Below are 18,309 nucleotides of genomic sequence, written 5' to 3' on the forward strand. Positions count from 1 at the left end.
AATAATTTTCTTTGTAATTATGTTTGTGCTTTATTAAGAAAAAGCCTCAGAATGAAGTATATATTTATTTTTATTTATTACATTCATATAATAATGTTAACAGTAGAGAAATAATTAGTTGTAAATAAAGACAATTTATCTACAATAAGTATTAATACTTTATGATTGTATATATGTGTATTTAACATACAAGTATCACAGAAACATTCAAGATTTTACAAAGATAGATTTATACACTTTACAGATAAATATATACTGTCAGGTCACAATACAGTTTTACAATTTTGGCACATAGATCATCATAAACAATAGAAAAAAGATCACAGTTGCAAAAAGTTTTATCGTATAATAAAAATTATATTTTATGTTCTTATGTATAATACCCTAGCATCATAGAAGAACATTCCAATATTGGCACAAAATAGAAGAACAGCCATTGAATACATTACTGAAATAAACTGAGCAGCCTTTATATTTATTTATTATTTACGCGTCTTCGTTGAACGCGTTGTGTTTGGGTCTTCATGCCATTATTCGAATGATCAGTCGTTTTGTGTTATACTAAACTCTAAGACACAATGCTATGTCATTACCTATGGCCTATTGAACATGACGTGTAGATATAAAGAGACGAATCTCTTCTTTGTACTGTACAAAAATGAAGACTAGAAAAATAAATGTGTCACATTTGATTTAGTCAGTCGAAATGAATTGTCCTCGTTCGAACAAAAGGAAATCGAAGCAGTTTAGGCAAAATTAGGCCAAGTGAACATTAGAAGAACTACTTCATATCGTATGCCAGTTGTGCAAAAGATGGCCTAATCTTTCCGAAGAATGGTGCGTGAGGTTGTAATAAATAGTCTCTCCGCCCGACAGAATGGCGCCCCATTCGCCGAATGTGCCATAATCAAAAATGGAATGGTTGCAAGATGCTAATATTGCTAGGTCTAAGGCAGGAGAATTCCTATGGTTCTTGCTGGTGATGTAAACGTTCTTCTTCCGTGAGAACTTTCTTTTGCACCACAAAGGATCATCGCTGACCACCACGAAGACGACGTCCGCGTATTTCGCCTCGAAATGCCGCATCGCCATCCTAAAAAAAGTTGCGTTTGCCGGATTTGCGGCGTGTTTCCTCATCAAATAGCCGATGTAGTCGGTGCGTCGGATGTGGACGCCGACAAACACGCAGTTGGTCCTGTTTTTCGAGGCTAAATGTAGGATTTGTTGGCTCTTATCGAATAGCTTTTTTTTGATAGAAAATTCTTGAACGATATCTTGGACCCATGTGATTACAAGTTCTGGTTGAATAGAATAACGAGGCAAAATTATGCTTTGGTTTGTGTAGTTCCAGGCGTCTAAGGATTTGACGAAGCGGCTTATCTCCACTGGACAATGCGAAATTTCCTCGAACGTCGGCACTGCAAAGGAAACACAGCGTATTTCCTCCATGAAAAATTGTTCAGTTCCATATTTTTGTTCTCAATAGTAGAGACAACAAATAAAGTGCGTGAAGGCGTCTCTAAATCACGTTTTGTTGAAGAACTTGCGCTACTAAAGTCACTTATTAACCAATCAAAACACCTTCAGGCATAATTAAATGGAAATCCTTAAACTAAGCCAATTAATAGAAAGTAGAAATGAATTTCATCAGACGTGGTTCCTCATTTTTCATGGAGCTTCTGGATTTATCGAATGCAAAAATAAGTAAAAATACCCGTTAAAGACTCGAAGACTTGGTCCAACTTGAGCCGGATGCATCGTGGCACGTAAGGCTCCAAGCCGGTCCTCCTCGCAAGAGCCCAAACAGAGGCATACTCCCACATTTGGTTGCCAAGACGGCCACCTTGCATGATGGTCACAATACCATACTGTGGACAATTCGCCCTTTTCCAAGACTTTTTATGTTTAATGTTGGTGGTGCAGAGAGACTGTTCGAAATCCATGAACGTCTTCGACGGACTTCGACCGGCATCCATGTCATACAATGGAAACAAAAATATGTGCACGAAGGATATTACGCATAATGCAAGTACTGTCGCTTTAAATAATATATTGTGATTTGTACTTAACATATTCATATGATGCAATTACCTAAAGCACTTTCACTACTTCTAATTTTAAGCATTTTACTAAAATCGCACACAACTGCTCATCTGTTCAAGCTACAACCTACATCTTCGCGTATTGATTTTTCATCCCATCTCGCAACACGTTCTTTCCATGACGGGGATGCTAAGCAAACACGCCAAATGCGCACGAACGTTCTAATTCTAATTTTAAAAAAGCAATTATATTCTAATTTGTTATCAAACAGCAAAAAACAGTCCTAAGATTACGGACCCTTTAACTTGAAATTTTGTAAGACACCGTTTACTGAGGTACAAAATAACTGTTCAAATTAAAGATATATCCCTGATTGTTTTTTTTCATAGCTTTAATATGTAGTATACTAAAAACTACTCTATGATCAATTTCGTTGCAAACTGCCATAAAAGACATTCCTTCCTATTATATTTCGGTTCTCTCATTCATTCTGGGCGCATTTAAAAACAAACGTGCATATCAGTTCTGAAATTCACCAAATTTTTGTGTGAGTTTTTAGTCGTCTCAAATGACGCTAATAGGAGTGCGATTTTAACGTTCAACAAATAATATCCTTTGAATATCGAGTTATTTCCGGATGTTTTTTAAGTTAGTGCCTTTGCGTAAAATGTTCTTTACGTAACAAGTTAATTTAAACGTAAAATTATTGCGTTAATTTTGCCATTAAACTGTTACTCTTCAATCCATCAAATCTCAAAAAATTGAGAACATCGATTTTTTTAAACATTTTTCTGATGATTTATGGCATTGATAATACACTATCACGGTGTTCCGCGACTTTCCGGACATCCTAAGACAATAAAAAATAAGAAGTGTAAAGACGTAATTTACAAAATAAAGAAACAACTTTTATAACTAATAGGCAAATATTTCTAATATCGGGGGTTGGTTTACCGAAGGTAACTTAAATCTTTAAAATTTAATAATTAGTAATTTTGGTGTTAAAACGACGTGATTGTATTTGAATTTTGGTTAATTATATTATTTGAGTTTTTTGTTTTAAAATTTTGGTTGAGTACTGTATGAGAAGGGGGGCGGCAAATAAGTTTCGGCTCGGGCATCGTTTCCCCTCGCAAACTTCTTTTAAAATCCACATTCCGTTTACTACAATTATGATATTTCAAGATCATAGCATGGGCAATTAAGCGACTACGCTAGGAAAAACCTGGGGATTAGGAAGGAAATGGGTTCTGGTGTTAGAAAAATTCCTTCATGGTTTGCCCCTCAAGCTCCATATCTACTCCACAAGATTGACAAGACAATCCATTCCAAACGTAGACATTACATCGTCAAGTTTAAAAACGGAACGTGAAATCTCGCGGCCCGCAAAATATTCTCAGTATTTATCGATGCTATGGGATTTCCAGTTGTTGCGGTACCGCTAAAGAAGCGAGTAGTATTATCAAGTTTTTACCAACGAGTTCTGTTACCGATAAACTAATGCGACCTGCTCTCTGGGTCACGCTAAACTTAATTAATAATAAAAGCATAATGTTTTACTGAAGTTAAAAGTTATTGCGTTGCTGGCAAAGTAGAGTGAAAAATGTGCAATGTAAGAACCTTATTACAGGTGATATGTTTAAGTTTTGTTGGTAAGTAAACAAGTTTCGAGGTCATCATCTCTAGCTAACCTTTGGAACATTCTTATCCTAAGATTATTTAATATTTTTCTAGCGATTCAATCGGTTCAAAGTTTTGACTTCCCTTTGAGCAACCTTACGAGGGTACGCCGACAGAACGGAAAAAACTGCCCAAAGTAAGTGGTTTTATAGACCAGGAAATTAACTCACAAAAGAGACAATAATTTTATTACAACGACGACGTCTTTTGCACCCGGACTCTTAAACTTGTTGTTTTAGACCACAATTTGCCTGCAATTCTGGCGAGTGCATCAACGGCGATAAAGAATGTGATGGTGCTGTAGACTGCCAGGATGCCAGTGATGAAAGTAACGCGTGCCGAAGGATAAAGTACGTCCGAATTTGTGAATTTTTAGCATTACTACATAATTCCACAGGTGTCCCCCATTCTTATTCACCTGTAAATACGGCGCTTGCATCAGTTCCGATCTCGAGTGTGATGGAAAACCCGACTGTAGAGACGGTTCAGATGAAAACACGCCAAAGTGCAAAAAATCTGATGATGCTTCTTCGAAGTGCAAGTAAGCATTGGAACTAAAGACAAACTCGTTTTTAACATCTCCGATTACAGTGACAACCAGTTTCGGTGTAGTTCAGGTCAGTGCATTAACAAAGATGATAAATGTGATGGTACAGCGGAGTGCGATGACCATTCGGACGAAATCAAAGCGACGTGTTGGGACGTTCCTTGTCCGGGTTATACGTACAAGTGCAAGTATGGAGCTTGTGTTCAGGGAAAAGCGCCGTGCAATGGGATTGTTGAATGCTTTGACGGGTCAGATGAAGACCCAACAGTGTGTAAAACGGGACCAACAAGAGGGAATGTGACGACGACGACGCAACGACCGACGGCGACGGCCAGACCGCCGACAGGAGAAAAGTACGTGATAGTAATAATTCCATGCATGTTTTTAATACTTTGGGGTGAAGATCACGATCATATATTGACAATCTGCTTAAATTAGGGGTAGTTGTGTGCTGCCGGCTCATCCAGATTCCGGAAGGTGGTTAATAGCAGCGCAAGGCGTAAACTTCGCGTCTTTCCAACCCGGAATGTCCGTAAGACCGGGTACCATTTTACAAATAACGTGTAACAGAAACCACAAAGTGGACGGTAATAACGTGGTCTTTTGTGATAATGCAAGATGGTCTTCGGAGATCAGCCGATGCTTGAGTAATGCAAAATTTGTTGTCACCGTTCTGTTTTAATATTAATCTTTGCAGAGTTATGTCCTTCTCGATTGAGCACTCCTACAATGACTGTAACTTGCACTTATAAAAACAAAGAGACGGAGAATTGTACAGATGCGGTGGACGGTACTCTCGCTAGATTCAAATGTGCTCCATTTTATGAAGATTTGAGTTTGAAGAAGAAAGCAGTTCATATTTGTCAAGATGGTAATTGGGATCAACCCAAACCAAACTGCGAACCAGGTCAGATTCCAGTTGTAATTAATTTATATTTAAACATTAATATAATAGCAGATAATAAGACGATCACGGTAAACAGTGATCGTATTACTTTTCCTAACAATTAGTTTGTAACAATTTTGAATAAAGTTTGTTTACTCTTATTGTAGTTTGTGGTCAAAAAACTGTCGAAGCCACACCGCTGATCATTAACGGAACTGTTGTGACTAAAGGGGATTACCCATGGCAAGTGGCTCTCTACACTAAATCTGACAAATCTCTGATTTGTGGTGGGTCACTTTTAAGTCAGAAGGTTGTCTTAACAGGCAAGAAAAAATAAACAAATATTTTTTTTAATTTAATAAAAATAATTGCAGCGGCCCATTGTGTTACAAACAACGAAGGCAAGAAAACTTCTAAAGAAAATTACGTTGTCGCGGTAGGGAAGTACTTTCGACAATATGATGACGCTCGAGACCGCAACGATGCGCAGTTTTCTCAAGTAAGTTTTTTTAATGTCAATTAGCCATTTAATTCCATAACTTTTTCGCAGTTGCAAGAAATATTTGTCGCCGACGAATATAGAGGTCACATTCAGAACTACCTAGGAGATATTGCCCTATTGATCACCGCCAAAGTGTTCGTTCTTTCTCGTAGAGTACAACCTGTGTGTTTAGACACAGGGGGTCTTTACGACGTCCCTACTGGTGACTTTGGATACGTATGTTTGATTCTAAATAAACGTTTTAATTTCTAAAATTCAACTTGTAGGTCACTGGATGGGGTTACACAGCAGAAAATACAAATCAGTCAAATGTATTAAAAGAATTAAAAGTTCCTTCAGTATCGATATCGACTTGTCAGAGTAATTTACCTGAAGACTATAATATCTACCTCACCAACGATAAACTTTGTGCTGGATATTTGGATAAAGGTACGAGCTTTTTTGAAAAAAACTTTAAATAGGAGATAATGTGAATTTATTTTAGGAACTTCGGTTTGCAAGGGAGACAGTGGCGGAGGGCTGGTGTTCAAGCACGATGGTAGATATTGGGTTACTGGAATCGTCAGTATTTCGCCAACTTCACCTACGACACCTAATGGCTGTGATAGTCAGCAATATGCTCTTTACACTAAAGTTTCAAAGTATATCGACTATTTTATCCTAGCAAAACTTGCTCAATATAAAACATGAGTAAAAATTTGAAATACCTAATCGGTGTTTTTATTTTCCATCCGTGAGTTTAGAAACCTGAAAACCCTAGAATTAGAAAAAAAATTGAACATTTTAGGCTCTCGAGAATTTTGTTTTTTAATTGAATATATTTTTGGTGTCTCCATTCCACTACCACAAGTAAATGAAAACGTTACGTAGCCAATTCAGAACTCATTTTTTTTTATTTTGTAACTTTTTGTTACGGACATTCAATGAATAGATTTTTTTAATGCATGACTTAATTGAGTTAGAAATGTATCCAATAAAGAACAGCTTGAAATATCAAGCCAATAAATCAAAAGTTACGATCGAGTTGGTTATTGGGTGCGTTCTTTGTGATAAAAACTTATTTGATGAACAGACTGTCAGCGAATAGAATGATTCTTTTTTTGGTTTTAATCCTATTTCAATCGCATTCTCCATTTTGCCATGAAGAAAAAGTGAATCTTTAAATTCTTTTTATTATTTGTCTCTACAAGAACACATTTGTGAATTTCGCACCATTTTGATTCAGTTCCTAAAATACTAAAATCTTATTGAACTTCATATTAGAAAGCTGCCTGCAAAAGACGCATGTTATTATAAAAGATACTTTAATAACAGATTATCAAGAAATCAAGGTCACAAAACTTGATTTTTAAACGGAATTCCCATTATCACAAAACACTACATTGCAAAATTTCCTGAAATGGTACGGCAAATCCAAATCCAATTTTTACGCTCGCGAAACCAATCCGAAGAAAATAATTTATCAGTCTATACGAACTTACGTCCAGGTTATCTCAACATGCACATTGGTTCAATATCTAACTTCTCTTAAAGTAAAATGCGTATTGTGTCCGTTTCTACGTAAAATGTATAGTTTGTGTAGGTTTGTGTTCATAATATGCCTATGCATTAGTGGTAAGTTTCCTTAAAATAACCATTATCGAAATTCCTAAGTTGGTACATATTTCTTCTCACAGTGAAAAAGTGCCAAAGTAAAGAAAATCGAATTCTCAGGTTTTCCCGAGAGCTTAAAGGAAATGGGTAATACAAATCCAAACGGGCTATTTAGGGTAATTCCTCTTTTTATTTTCAAACAGATGTGTACTGCCACAATATCCCAAGTTCGGAAAATGGAGCATTTTTGAGGAAACCTTAGCGTTGTCTTCTGGGCAAGTAGTTAAACATCGTACGATTTTGCAAGTAAGTTGCAAAGAGCATTATAAATTAGACGGGGACGCTGTGATTGTCTGCATTAACGGCAATTGGACCTCTCTCATTGGTGATTGTTTAAGTGAGTGCAAATTTTAATTAAAGACAGGGTGGTAAAAATTCTTGTAGAAACTTGTCCTTCAAGATACAATACGGGTATTATGACTGTAACATGCAGAAATAATGAACGAAAACTAGAAAACTGCGAAAACCCCACTGATGGAACAAAAGCAGAATTTCAGTGCGCCGATTTTTATGAAGACCGTTCTTTGGATCGAAACCCAATTCATGTGTGTTACAATGGAAAATGGAATCATAAGTACCCGGAATGTACTCCAAGTAAGACTATTTTTTTACCGATGCGCGATGCTTTGATAAAATTCGCTGTTTAGTTTGTGGTCAAAAATCGATTGATGAACCTGTGCTAATCCTGCAAGGGAAAAATGTTACCAAAGGACATTATCCTTGGCAAGTGGCGTTATATAATGTCAACACCAAAGAACAAATCTGTGGAGGATCCTTACTAAGCCAAAGAGTCATCCTTACAGGTAATTCTCATTTCGTTTAATTGATAATGAATTTATGATTGCAGCGGCGCATTGTATCACAATTCCTTTAAATGGTTCAATGAATTCTAAAGAGTTGTATATGGTGGGGGTCGGCAAATATTATCGACAATATGACCACCCTGATGATCAAAATTCGGCCCAATTTTCCTCTGTTCGTTTATCCCAAAAATAAAATCTCCACTAAACTCAGATTTGTAGATTCACGAAATGTACGTTCCTCGACAATATAGAGGAGACATACGAAGTTACTTCGGAGATGTAGCAGTTTTAATCACCAAAGAAACTTTTACTATCACTTCAAGAGTTCAACCAGTATGCGTCGATTGGGCATTATCCCGTTTTCCTATTTTTTTAAGTCCGAAAAAGAAACTAACTGGCTACGTAAATTACAATTTGAATAAGTTCAGCCATAAAGAAATTATTTCTTTTAGGTCACAGGTTGGGGATATACTACAGAACACAAACATTCTTCACACGTGCTCAAAGAACTAGAAGTTCCTATTATCGAAGAAGAAGAATGCAGTAAGAACGTGACCGATGATTACAAAAGATTTTTGACTGACGATAAACTATGTGCTGGTTTCACGAATATTGGTAAGATTTTTAAATTCTCTAGGCAGATTCATAAATTTCTGTTAAAGGTACTTCAGTGTGTATAGGAGATAGTGGTGGAGGTCTCGTCGTTCAACACCAAACACGATATTATGTCATTGGTGTTGTTAGTCTTGCATCAAAAGGTTCCACCGAATCTGGTGGTTGTGACAGTAACAGTTACGGTCTGTACACAAAAGTGCAATACTACATTGACAACTTCATCTTAGATAAAGAGATACTAGCGAGACCGTAAGTTGACCTGCAATTACAAATTAATTTTGAATTGGGACTCATTTTAGCGTCATCGGAGGTCCTAACTGCGATGACGACGATCCTAATTGTGATACACATCCTGAAACTCCAACAACAACAACCACAACAACGGAAGTACCAGTCACAGAAACTCCTAAGTAAAAACTTAATTTTGTGTCAAGCATATTGAATTAACAAGAGGTTTACCCACAGATCTTCTTGTACGTTGCCAGAACACCCCTATTCAGGACGATGGTCTGTTTACGGAAGTTCCAGTTCATTTTTACCAGGCACGAAAGTCTCTAAGGGAACTATTTTACAAATTTCGTGCAATAAAAACTACACAATCAGCGGAAGTAACATAACTATGTGCGAAAATGGAAACTGGGCACCGCAGATCGCACACTGTTTACGTAATTTTAGCACATTCTCTGTTTAAATGCTACTTCTAGACTTCTACTTTATTATAGAAAGCTGTCCACCGCTACTCAGCACAAAAAGTACAGAAATTTCTTGTTCTTTTAAAGACAATGAGCTCGAAGATTGCTCAAATTCACTTGATGGTACCATAGCTAAACAAAAATGTGCTCCATTTTATGAAGATTTACAGTTGGCTAAAAATCCGATTCGAGTTTGCAGGAATGGATCATGGGATGAGAGCAGATCTGACTGTGTTCCTAGTATAAAAGAATAACAAGTCCGTGAGAAACTTCATTTTTATTTTTAGTTTGTGGATTGAAATCCGTCAGCGCTCAAACATTAATTGTGAATGGAAACTCCGTGAAGAAAGGTGAGTATCCTTGGCACGTCGCAATTTATAACAAAAGGAAAGATCTGATCTGTGGCGGGACTCTGATAAGTACAAAATTGATTCTAACTGGTAAGTTTACCAAACACCAACTGTAACTGAATAAATATTTCCAGCTGCACTTTGCATAACAAATCTCGAAGGATCCAAGTTATCGAAAGACGATTACGTTGTAGCTGTAGGGAAGCATTACAGAGAGTATAATGATCCCTTAGATACACATTCTCAGTTTTCTAAAGTATTCCGTTTAGAATATGTAAGCTTTTTAAGTAAAGCAAATATTTTATAGTTGCGAGACATGTACACTCCGGTGGAATATAATGGACAATCCATAAATTTCCTTGCCGACATTGCTGTTTTAGTATCAAAGAAAGAGTTCATTCTTTCTCAGTACGTGCAACCAGTTTGCATGGACTGGGGTTTAAAATACAGGGACTTATTTAACACGACAGGTTATGTAAGATTGCACATTTTTGGTATAATATCGAAAACACAATTAATTTTCCAGGTCACAGGTTGGGGTTACACTAGACCAAATTCTGATCCTTCACAAACCCTTCAAGATTTAGCAATACCAGTTCAGCCACAGTACACTTGCCTTAAAAACTTACCAGAAGACACACTAGTGTTTTTAACTTTTGATACATTTTGTGGTGGATATCTAAAGCAAAGTGAATTTTGACTAAAAGTGTAAATGAAAATCTTTTAAACTGGTTTTTAAGATACTTCTGTCTGTAGAGGGGACGGGGGCGGATCTTTCGTATCGAAACATGATGGTAGATATTACGTTACTGGAATAGTAAGACTTGCTCCTGCTTCAGACTTTGGTGGTTGCGATCCCGACCAATACGCAATTTACACCAAAGTGTCAGACTATGTCAGTTTCATCTTAGAGATAGATGCCAAAGTTAAAGCGTAAGAACCAATAACAAATGTTAATTGGTATTAGATAAGAACTAAGAAATTCTTTACAGAGCTGGGCCTTCGGATACAAACGACTGTTTAAATGAGAAAGACTGCGAAGTCCCAACGAAACAACATACACCAGAACCTGATAATCAAAAGTAAGTTTTACTAATCCTGAAAACTGAAGAATTTTTAATTGGATTTCAAGGACCACCTGTACTTTACCAGACCATCCCCAGTTTGGGAAATGGACAGTTTTCAATTCAGGTTCCACAAGATATAATCCTAGATTTTCAGTTGCCACTGGAACAGTTCTACAAATTACTTGTTACAAGTCTTATAAACTAGAAGGGAATTCATTAATTTTGTGTCAAAATGGACAATGGTCATCAACTATCGGAAAATGTTTAAGTAAATTAAATCATTTTATTAGACGGATCTAGAATAATTTTCTATACTTCAGAAACTTGTCCTGCTGTAAAAAGCACCCCAAATATGAAAGCTACATGTATTTCTAATAATATAGAAACTGAAAACTGTACGGAACCTATTGATGGTACACGTCTAAAATACGAATGTGCTCCGTTTTACGAAGACTTCTCGTTACGCCAAAATCCAATTAATTTTTGTAGAGATGGAAGTTGGAGTAATTCACTACCTAAATGTAAACCAGGTATCATCTAGTTTCGATTCTTTCATCGCACCGTGACCTAAATCAGTTCTACTATTCGTTTTCCTTGTAGTGTGTGGTCAAAAATCTATCCATGCTATACCATTAATCGTCAACGGAGTTACTGTGGCCAAAGGAGATTACCCATGGCAAGTGGCAATATACACTAAATCTGACAAAAAATTGATATGCAGTGGTTCACTGTTAAATCAGAAAGTCATCTTAACAGGCGAGAAATGACCTACAATGATTTTACATTGCTAAACATTAGGCAATTTCAGCGGCCCACTGTGTAACGAATTCAACTGGTAAAACCAAACCCAAAGAAAATTATATTGTTGCCGTGGGAAAGTACTACAGGAGATATAATGACGATCGAGATCGCAATGACACACAATATTCCGAAGTAAGGTGTCAGTACTTCAAATTGACTAATATTATAAACTTTTTCACAGTTGCAAGAAATCTTTATTCCTAGACAATACCGCGGTGACATTCAGAACTATCATGGTGATATAGCTATTTTAATTGCTGTTAAAACTTTCGTTTTATCCCGCAGAGTGCAACCAGTGTGCTTAGATATTAGTAATAGGCACAAATTCTCCAAAAACGATTATGGATTTGTATGCCAGTGCAATAATTGATAAGTATTCCAAAAAAACAACATTTTTTCTAGGTTGTTGGATGGGGTTATACCAGAGAAAATGGAGCTCCGGCAGAAAAACTGACAGAGTTAAAAGTTCCCGCAGTAGAACCAGAAGTATGTGAGACGCATCTTCCAGAAGATTATCAAATGTACCTCACTGATGATAAGTTTTGTGCCGGTTCTCTTAATAGAGGTAATTCTGATTTTGTGGTAAATATTAAGTGAAATATGTCTTGTTTTAGGATTTTCAACCTGTCTCGGAGATAGTGGCTCTGGATTAGTGTTTAAGGACGATGGTCGATACTATATTACTGGAATTGTTAGTATCTCACCATTTTCAGCAGCTCGGACGGAACCTAGCTGTGATAGTCAACAATATAGTCTTTATACTAAAGTCTCATACTACATCGGTCCATTTATTTTAGACAAACTAGTCTCATATTATTAAACATTTTGTATGCATTTGAATAAAAATTATTACCCCATTTTTTTGTAATTTAACCTTTTCTAATCGGATCGGTCCAAAAACAAGATGAAGGCATTCAAAAACTTGTTACAAGTACTTGCATAATTATCACTACTACTGACGTCGAAATAAACAAATTTATGTACATAGTAAAAAAATTAAAATAATAAAAAATGCATTCAACCAAATAAATCTACAGTCGGTCCCATTTAAAAAAGAACTAAGTACAGTTGTTTCATATTAATTTCTATCATTATAAATTAGAAAATATGTTATGACGATTTTAACGTGATTGCCAAGGTTGCCAAACTTGATTCTTGAGCGGAATTCCCATTTACACTGTCAGTCTGATGCTGATAATTCTTGAAAGTGGTAAATCCAAATCTAAATGTTGCATACACAATTTAAAAAAATCATAGCTATCAGTTTGTTGACCTCAAGTCCTCAGGTTATCTTAAATCATAAAGTTATAAAGTACAAAAGCTTCCGAGTTTTGCAAAGAATTAAATACATGTAGCACTCAATTATTCATAAAATGTGCAGTCTTCGTGCGTGTGTGTTCAACGTAATATGTTTATGTATCCTTGGTAAGCTAAATTTCTCTTAATGCAATACAAAGAACACTTTTTCATCATTTTAATCTCAATCCACAATTTCCTACTACTTTTGTGTTTAGCGAAATACAGCACGGGAAACGTCAGATTACGCCGAGATCGTCATGGAAAAGGGTAATTTGAACTAAAAGTGAAAACAAATTTTTACTGGTATGTTCTAACTAGTTGCGTACTACCACAATTTCCCAAATTGGGGAAATGGAACGTTTTTGAGGAAACATCAACTTTTTTTGCTCCTGGACAAATGGTAAACCACCGCACAATTTTACAAGTAACTTGCGAAGACAATTATAAATTAGACGGAGATGATATTATTGTTTGTACCCATGGGAAATGGACAGCTGCTATTGGCGATTGTTTACGTAAGACGTTCTTTCAACTGAAAAAATTTTGCTTAAAAATGATTACAGGTACATGTCCTTCAAGATATAGCAACGCTATTATGACCGTAACTTGTAGAACTAATGATCGACGATTAGAAAATTGCGAAAACCCTACAGATGGAACTAAAGCAAAATTTCAGTGCGCCGACTTTTACGAAGATCGTTCTTTGGAGCGAAACCCTGTTCACTTATGTTACAACGGAGAATGGAATCATAAATTACCAGAATGCACCCCAAGTAAAAAAAATAATTCTTTTAACAATTTGATGGAACTTTCACGTTTTCAGTTTGTGGTCAAAAATCGGTTGATGATCCTACCCTAATTGTGGGAGGCAAAAATGCAACCAAAGGACACTACCCCTGGCAAGTAGCACTGTACAACGCCACAAACAAACAACAACTTTGTGGTGGATCTCTACTAAGTCAAAGAGTCATTCTTACTGGTAATTTTACACTAATTCAAAGTGTGGTATAATTTAAATTTATTTCAGCGGCACACTGCATCACAAACATTGAAGACGGTCAAATCTTACCAAAAGAATTATACATCGTGGCGGTTGGAAAATATTATCGTGAGTTCGATCATCACGACGATCACACTTCGATGCAATCTTCCCCCGTTCGTATTTATTAAAAAAATCGATTATCGTACTCAAATAAACAAATTTTTAGATCCTGCAAATGCACGTTCCTCGACAATATAAAGGCGACACCCAAAATTTCTTGGGACATATCGCTATTTTGATCACGAAAAAAACGTTTATTCTCTCCCCAAGAGTTCAACCAGTGTGTATTGACTGGGCTTTGTCCCGTTTTCCCATCGTGATAAATACCAAAAAAGTTACAAATGGCTTTGTAAGTTAAAGTTAAAAAAATTCAGTATTCCGTAACCTTCTTCTAGGTGGCGGGTTGGGGATATACCATCCAACACAAAAATCCTTCCAACGTCCTCAAGGATGTACAAGTTCCACTAATCGATGATAAAGAATGTAAAAAGAAAATTGGTGATGATTACACAAGATTCTTAACTGACGACAAATTCTGCGCTGGTTTCAGCGACGCTGGTAAATTTATTAGTCTTTTTAGATTTATTTCAGAAAGATGTTTTTCAGGAACTTCCGTTTGTAAAGGTGACAGTGGTGGAGGTTTAGTGGTCCAACACGGAAATCGGTATTACGTTATTGGAATCGTTAGTCTTGCACCAATAGCAGCTTCCCAAGAGGGTGGGTGTGATAGTCAAAATTATGGACTTTACACGAATGTGCAGTATTATATTGATAGTTTTATCCTAGACAAAGAAACTTTGGCTGTACCGTAAGTTTAATTGAATGATTTAGATTCTTAATTGTTTCATTTATTTAGAGTGCTTGGAGGTACCACCGACAATGACGATTCCAGCAGTATTCCACCAGTTTTGGAACCAACGACTACCACAACATCAAGTCCAATAACAGAAATTCCTAAGTAACAAAATAATTGTAACACAAATTCTATGAATGAAAATTAATTGTAGGGATACTTGCATTTTACCAGAACATCCACATTCAGGCAAATTGTCCATTTTTGGAGCTGCAATTTCCTTTGCACCGGGTACAACAGTTTCACAAGGAACTATTTTAATAATCGCATGCAATAATGGTTATATTCTAAGTGGTAACAATTTTACTCTTTGCGAAAATGGAAAATGGAAATCTCCACTTGGACAGTGCTTACGTAATTCGTTTTTAAAACCTTTGATGACAGTAAAAATGAAATTCTATTGCAGGAGGGTGTCCACCACTGCTCAGTACGGAGGCAACACACATCACTTGCACTTATAAAGACAAAGAACTTAATGATTGCTCAGATCCTCCTGATGGTACGGTAGCTAAACAAAAATGTGCACCTTTTTACGAAGATCTACAGTTGGCAAAAAATCCGGTCCGTGTTTGTAGAAATGGGTCTTGGGATACGAGCAGATCTGACTGTGTTCCTAGTATAGAATCATTTCATAAATATAGACAAACCTCTAAATTTATTTTTAGTTTGTGGACTAAAATCTGTCACGGCACAACCATTGATTGTTAATGGAAGCCCAGTGAAGAAAGGTGAATATCCCTGGCAAGTAGCAATCTACAGAGGAGCGAAAAAACAACTTATTTGTTCAGGTGCTCTCATTAGTCCAAAATTAATCTTAACAGGTAAACATAAATTAACGCTTTAGCGTTTTCTAATCAAATTTTGTAGCGGCACACTGTGTAACAAACTGGGAAGGACAGATAGAATCCAAGAATAATTATATGGTAGCTGTTGGAAAGTTTTACAGAGACTTTTATGAACGGTCAGACGTAAATGCCGAAATTTCTGGAGTATGATTTTTCACTATATTTTTATTCTTATGTTTATACCACACTTTATAGTTGCAAGATATTTATATTCCGGTAGAATTCAGTGGAGTTTCGACTAATTATCTCGCTGACATTGCTGTGTTAGAATCCAAAAAAGTATTCACTCTTTCTCAACGAGTACAACCAGTTTGTATCGATTGGGGCCTCAAATATGCAAACCATTTGAAAAACAGCACTGGCTATGTAAGTACCAGCTAAGAACAATACGTCATTATAAAATCGTTTTCTAGGTTGCCGCTTGGGGTAACACTTTACCAAATTCTAGACCTTCAGAAACCCTTCAGGACTTAGCAATACCAATAATACCAGAAGACACATGTCTTAAGAGATTACCCGATGATTTCCAAAAATATGTTACTCAGGGTACATTTTGTGGCGGATATCTGAACCAAAGTAAATTTTGATCCAAATTCTCAATTTATTGATATAAAACGATTTTTAGACCGTTCACTTTGTGTTGGGGACTCTGGAGGAGCTCTTGCAACTAAACATGACGGCAGGTATTATGCTACTGGTATTGTTAGTATCGCACCTACTTTACCAAAGGGAGGTTGCGATAGTAACCAATATGCAATATATACCAAAGTTGCAGATTATATTAGTTTCGTTCTGGAAAAAGATGCAAAAACAAAGGGGTATGGATAAAAAAATAAAATTCTATAATTCTACATTTATTCTGAACAGATCTGCACTGTCAGAGAACGATTGCTCAATCAACAAAAACTGTGAAACTACAACAAAAAAACCTGAACAGGGATCAGCACCAAGCGCACCACGGTAAGTTTTCCCCAACAAGAGAAATTGATAAAAACATAGTTTTTAAGAACCACATGTATTTTACCTGAACATCCCCAGTTTGGAAACTGGGCAATTTACGGACTTGCATCCAGAAGATATAAGCCTACAATGCTAGTTTTCACGGGAACAGTTTTACAAATTACTTGTTACAAGTCGTATAAACTGGAAGGAAACCCATTAATACTATGTGAGAACGGACAATGGTCATCAAACATAGGAAAATGTTTAAGTAAAGAAATTACTTTATTAAAAGAATTTCAATTAATTTTCTTTTTTTCAGAAACCTGTCCTGGTGTAATAAGCACCCCAAATATAAAAGCTACCTGCATTTTCAATAATAAAGAAATAAAAAACTGCGCAGAACCTACTGATGGTACCCGTGTAAAATACGAGTGTGCTCCGTTTTATGAGAGCCTGTCGCTACAGCAAAATCCGATTCACTTCTGTGTAGATGGAGTGTGGAGCAGTCCACGACCTCAATGTGTTCCAGGTATCACAATTTTTTATTTTTTCATGGCAACGAATTAATGATGGCCCCCAGAATCTGTTCTATATTTTTTTTCTTTGTATTTTAGTTTGTGGCCAGAAATCTGTCCAAGCCACACCTTTAATCGTTAATGGGGCTACTGTAACCAAAGGAGATTATCCATGGCAAGTCGCGTTATACACCAAATATGACAAAACTCTCATATGCGGTGGTTCACTTTTAAGCCAGAGAGTCATCTTAACAGGCAAGAAATAACATACCATTGTGTTACACTACTAAAAATTAAATAATTTCAGCGGCACACTGTGTTACAGAGAGCCAAGGTAAAAAGAAACCCAAAGAAAATTATATTGTAGCTGTGGGAAAATACTACAGGGGATATGATGACGATCGAGACCGTAATGACGCACAATTTTCTGAAGTAAGTTCTGACTAACAATGAGTATCAAATATAATAAAAATAATAACTTTTTTCAGTTGCAAGAGTTTTTCATTCCTACAATATATCGAGGTGAAATTGAAAACTATCATTCGGATATAGCCGTTTTAATTACAACAAAGTCGTTTGTTATTTCGAATAGAGTACAACCAGTATGCTTAGATTCTGGTAATCTTTACAGTATTCCCACGAATGATACTGGTTATGTAAGTTAAATGAAAAAAATCTTCGAAAAAATTGACATTTCTTCTAGATTACTGGATGGGGTTTCACCACAGAAAATGCGTCTGAGTCTGACGTACTAAAAGAGCTAGAAGTTCCTCCAGTACCCTTAGTAACATGTAGAAGAAATTTACCAGAACAATACCAAATGTACCTCGCTAAAGATAAGTTTTGTGCTGGGCATTTTAACAAAGGTGAACATTATTTTAGTGAAAAGTTTTATTAAGAGATTGTTTTAGGAACTTCGGTCTGTAAAGGAGACAGTGGCTCAGGATTAGTGTTTAAGCATAGCGGTAAATACTACATCACTGGAATTCTCAGCGTGTCACCAACTTCACCTACAAAACCCAATGGCTGTGATAGTCAGTTATATAGCTTCTATACTAAAGTATCAAATTATATCAATTCGTTTCTTTTGGAAACATTAGCTACATATTGATGACTTTTGTATGCTTTTAAATAAAAACGAGCTTTTGTATTTATTTTGTTTTATTGATTTTGG

General features: G+C 36.2%; 3 protein-coding genes across 3 annotated transcripts; 2 read left to right on the forward strand and 1 right to left on the reverse strand.

Annotated features, from left to right (window-relative positions):
• Window positions 1-49: 49 nt before the first annotated feature.
• LOC148172582 (galactoside 2-alpha-L-fucosyltransferase Sec1-like) lies at window positions 50-2,203 on the reverse strand. The gene is made up of 2 exons (XM_088038761.1): window positions 1,715-2,203; window positions 50-1,418 (listed from the first exon to the last, which is right to left on the reverse strand). Exons 1-2 carry the CDS (start codon window positions 2,076-2,078, stop codon window positions 787-789), a joined length of 996 nt encoding a protein of 331 aa, XP_087894887.1. The 5' UTR covers window positions 2,079-2,203; the 3' UTR covers window positions 50-786.
• Window positions 2,204-3,373: 1,170 nt separating this feature from the next.
• Window positions 3,374-6,369, forward strand: LOC148172583 (limulus clotting factor C-like). The gene is made up of 12 exons (XM_088040352.1): window positions 3,374-3,695; window positions 3,778-3,859; window positions 3,963-4,073; window positions 4,121-4,264; window positions 4,315-4,623; window positions 4,709-4,917; window positions 4,968-5,177; window positions 5,324-5,479; window positions 5,531-5,655; window positions 5,707-5,874; window positions 5,925-6,087; window positions 6,143-6,369. Exons 1-12 carry the CDS (start codon window positions 3,647-3,649, stop codon window positions 6,346-6,348), a joined length of 1,932 nt encoding a protein of 643 aa, XP_087896478.1. The 5' UTR covers window positions 3,374-3,646; the 3' UTR covers window positions 6,349-6,369.
• A 701-nt stretch (window positions 6,370-7,070) lies between these two features.
• Window positions 7,071-18,285, forward strand: LOC148172584 (uncharacterized). The gene is given in 52 exon segments (XM_088039788.1): window positions 7,071-7,272; window positions 7,335-7,398; window positions 7,455-7,648; window positions 7,696-7,905; window positions 7,959-8,114; window positions 8,159-8,286; window positions 8,334-8,516; window positions 8,567-8,729; window positions 8,777-8,978; window positions 9,029-9,139; window positions 9,195-9,394; window positions 9,452-9,661; window positions 9,709-9,861; window positions 9,906-10,027; window positions 10,079-10,246; window positions 10,298-10,460; window positions 10,512-10,704; window positions 10,764-10,853; window positions 10,904-11,106; window positions 11,159-11,368; window positions 11,439-11,594; window positions 11,647-11,771; window positions 11,821-11,988; window positions 12,042-12,204; window positions 12,254-12,451; window positions 12,544-12,619; window positions 12,800-12,849; window positions 12,897-12,951; window positions 13,021-13,064; window positions 13,154-13,205; window positions 13,257-13,453; window positions 13,502-13,711; window positions 13,762-13,917; window positions 13,966-14,093; window positions 14,147-14,329; window positions 14,376-14,538; window positions 14,587-14,938; window positions 14,988-15,187; window positions 15,240-15,449; window positions 15,499-15,654; window positions 15,701-15,822; window positions 15,874-16,044; window positions 16,092-16,254; window positions 16,304-16,496; window positions 16,546-16,638; window positions 16,686-16,888; window positions 16,940-17,149; window positions 17,235-17,390; window positions 17,443-17,567; window positions 17,624-17,791; window positions 17,839-18,001; window positions 18,047-18,285. Coding segments are annotated over 52 exon segments (8,181 nt in total). The 5' UTR covers window positions 7,071-7,223; the 3' UTR covers window positions 18,247-18,285.
• The last annotated feature ends 24 nt before the right edge of the window (window positions 18,286-18,309 follow it).

Source organism: Gnatocerus cornutus, chromosome 6, assembly GCF_029298725.1.
Source record: "Gnatocerus cornutus isolate USDA-ARS CGAHR chromosome 6, icGnaCorn1.1, whole genome shotgun sequence".
NCBI classification, from domain to species: domain Eukaryota; kingdom Metazoa; phylum Arthropoda; class Insecta; order Coleoptera; family Tenebrionidae; genus Gnatocerus; species Gnatocerus cornutus.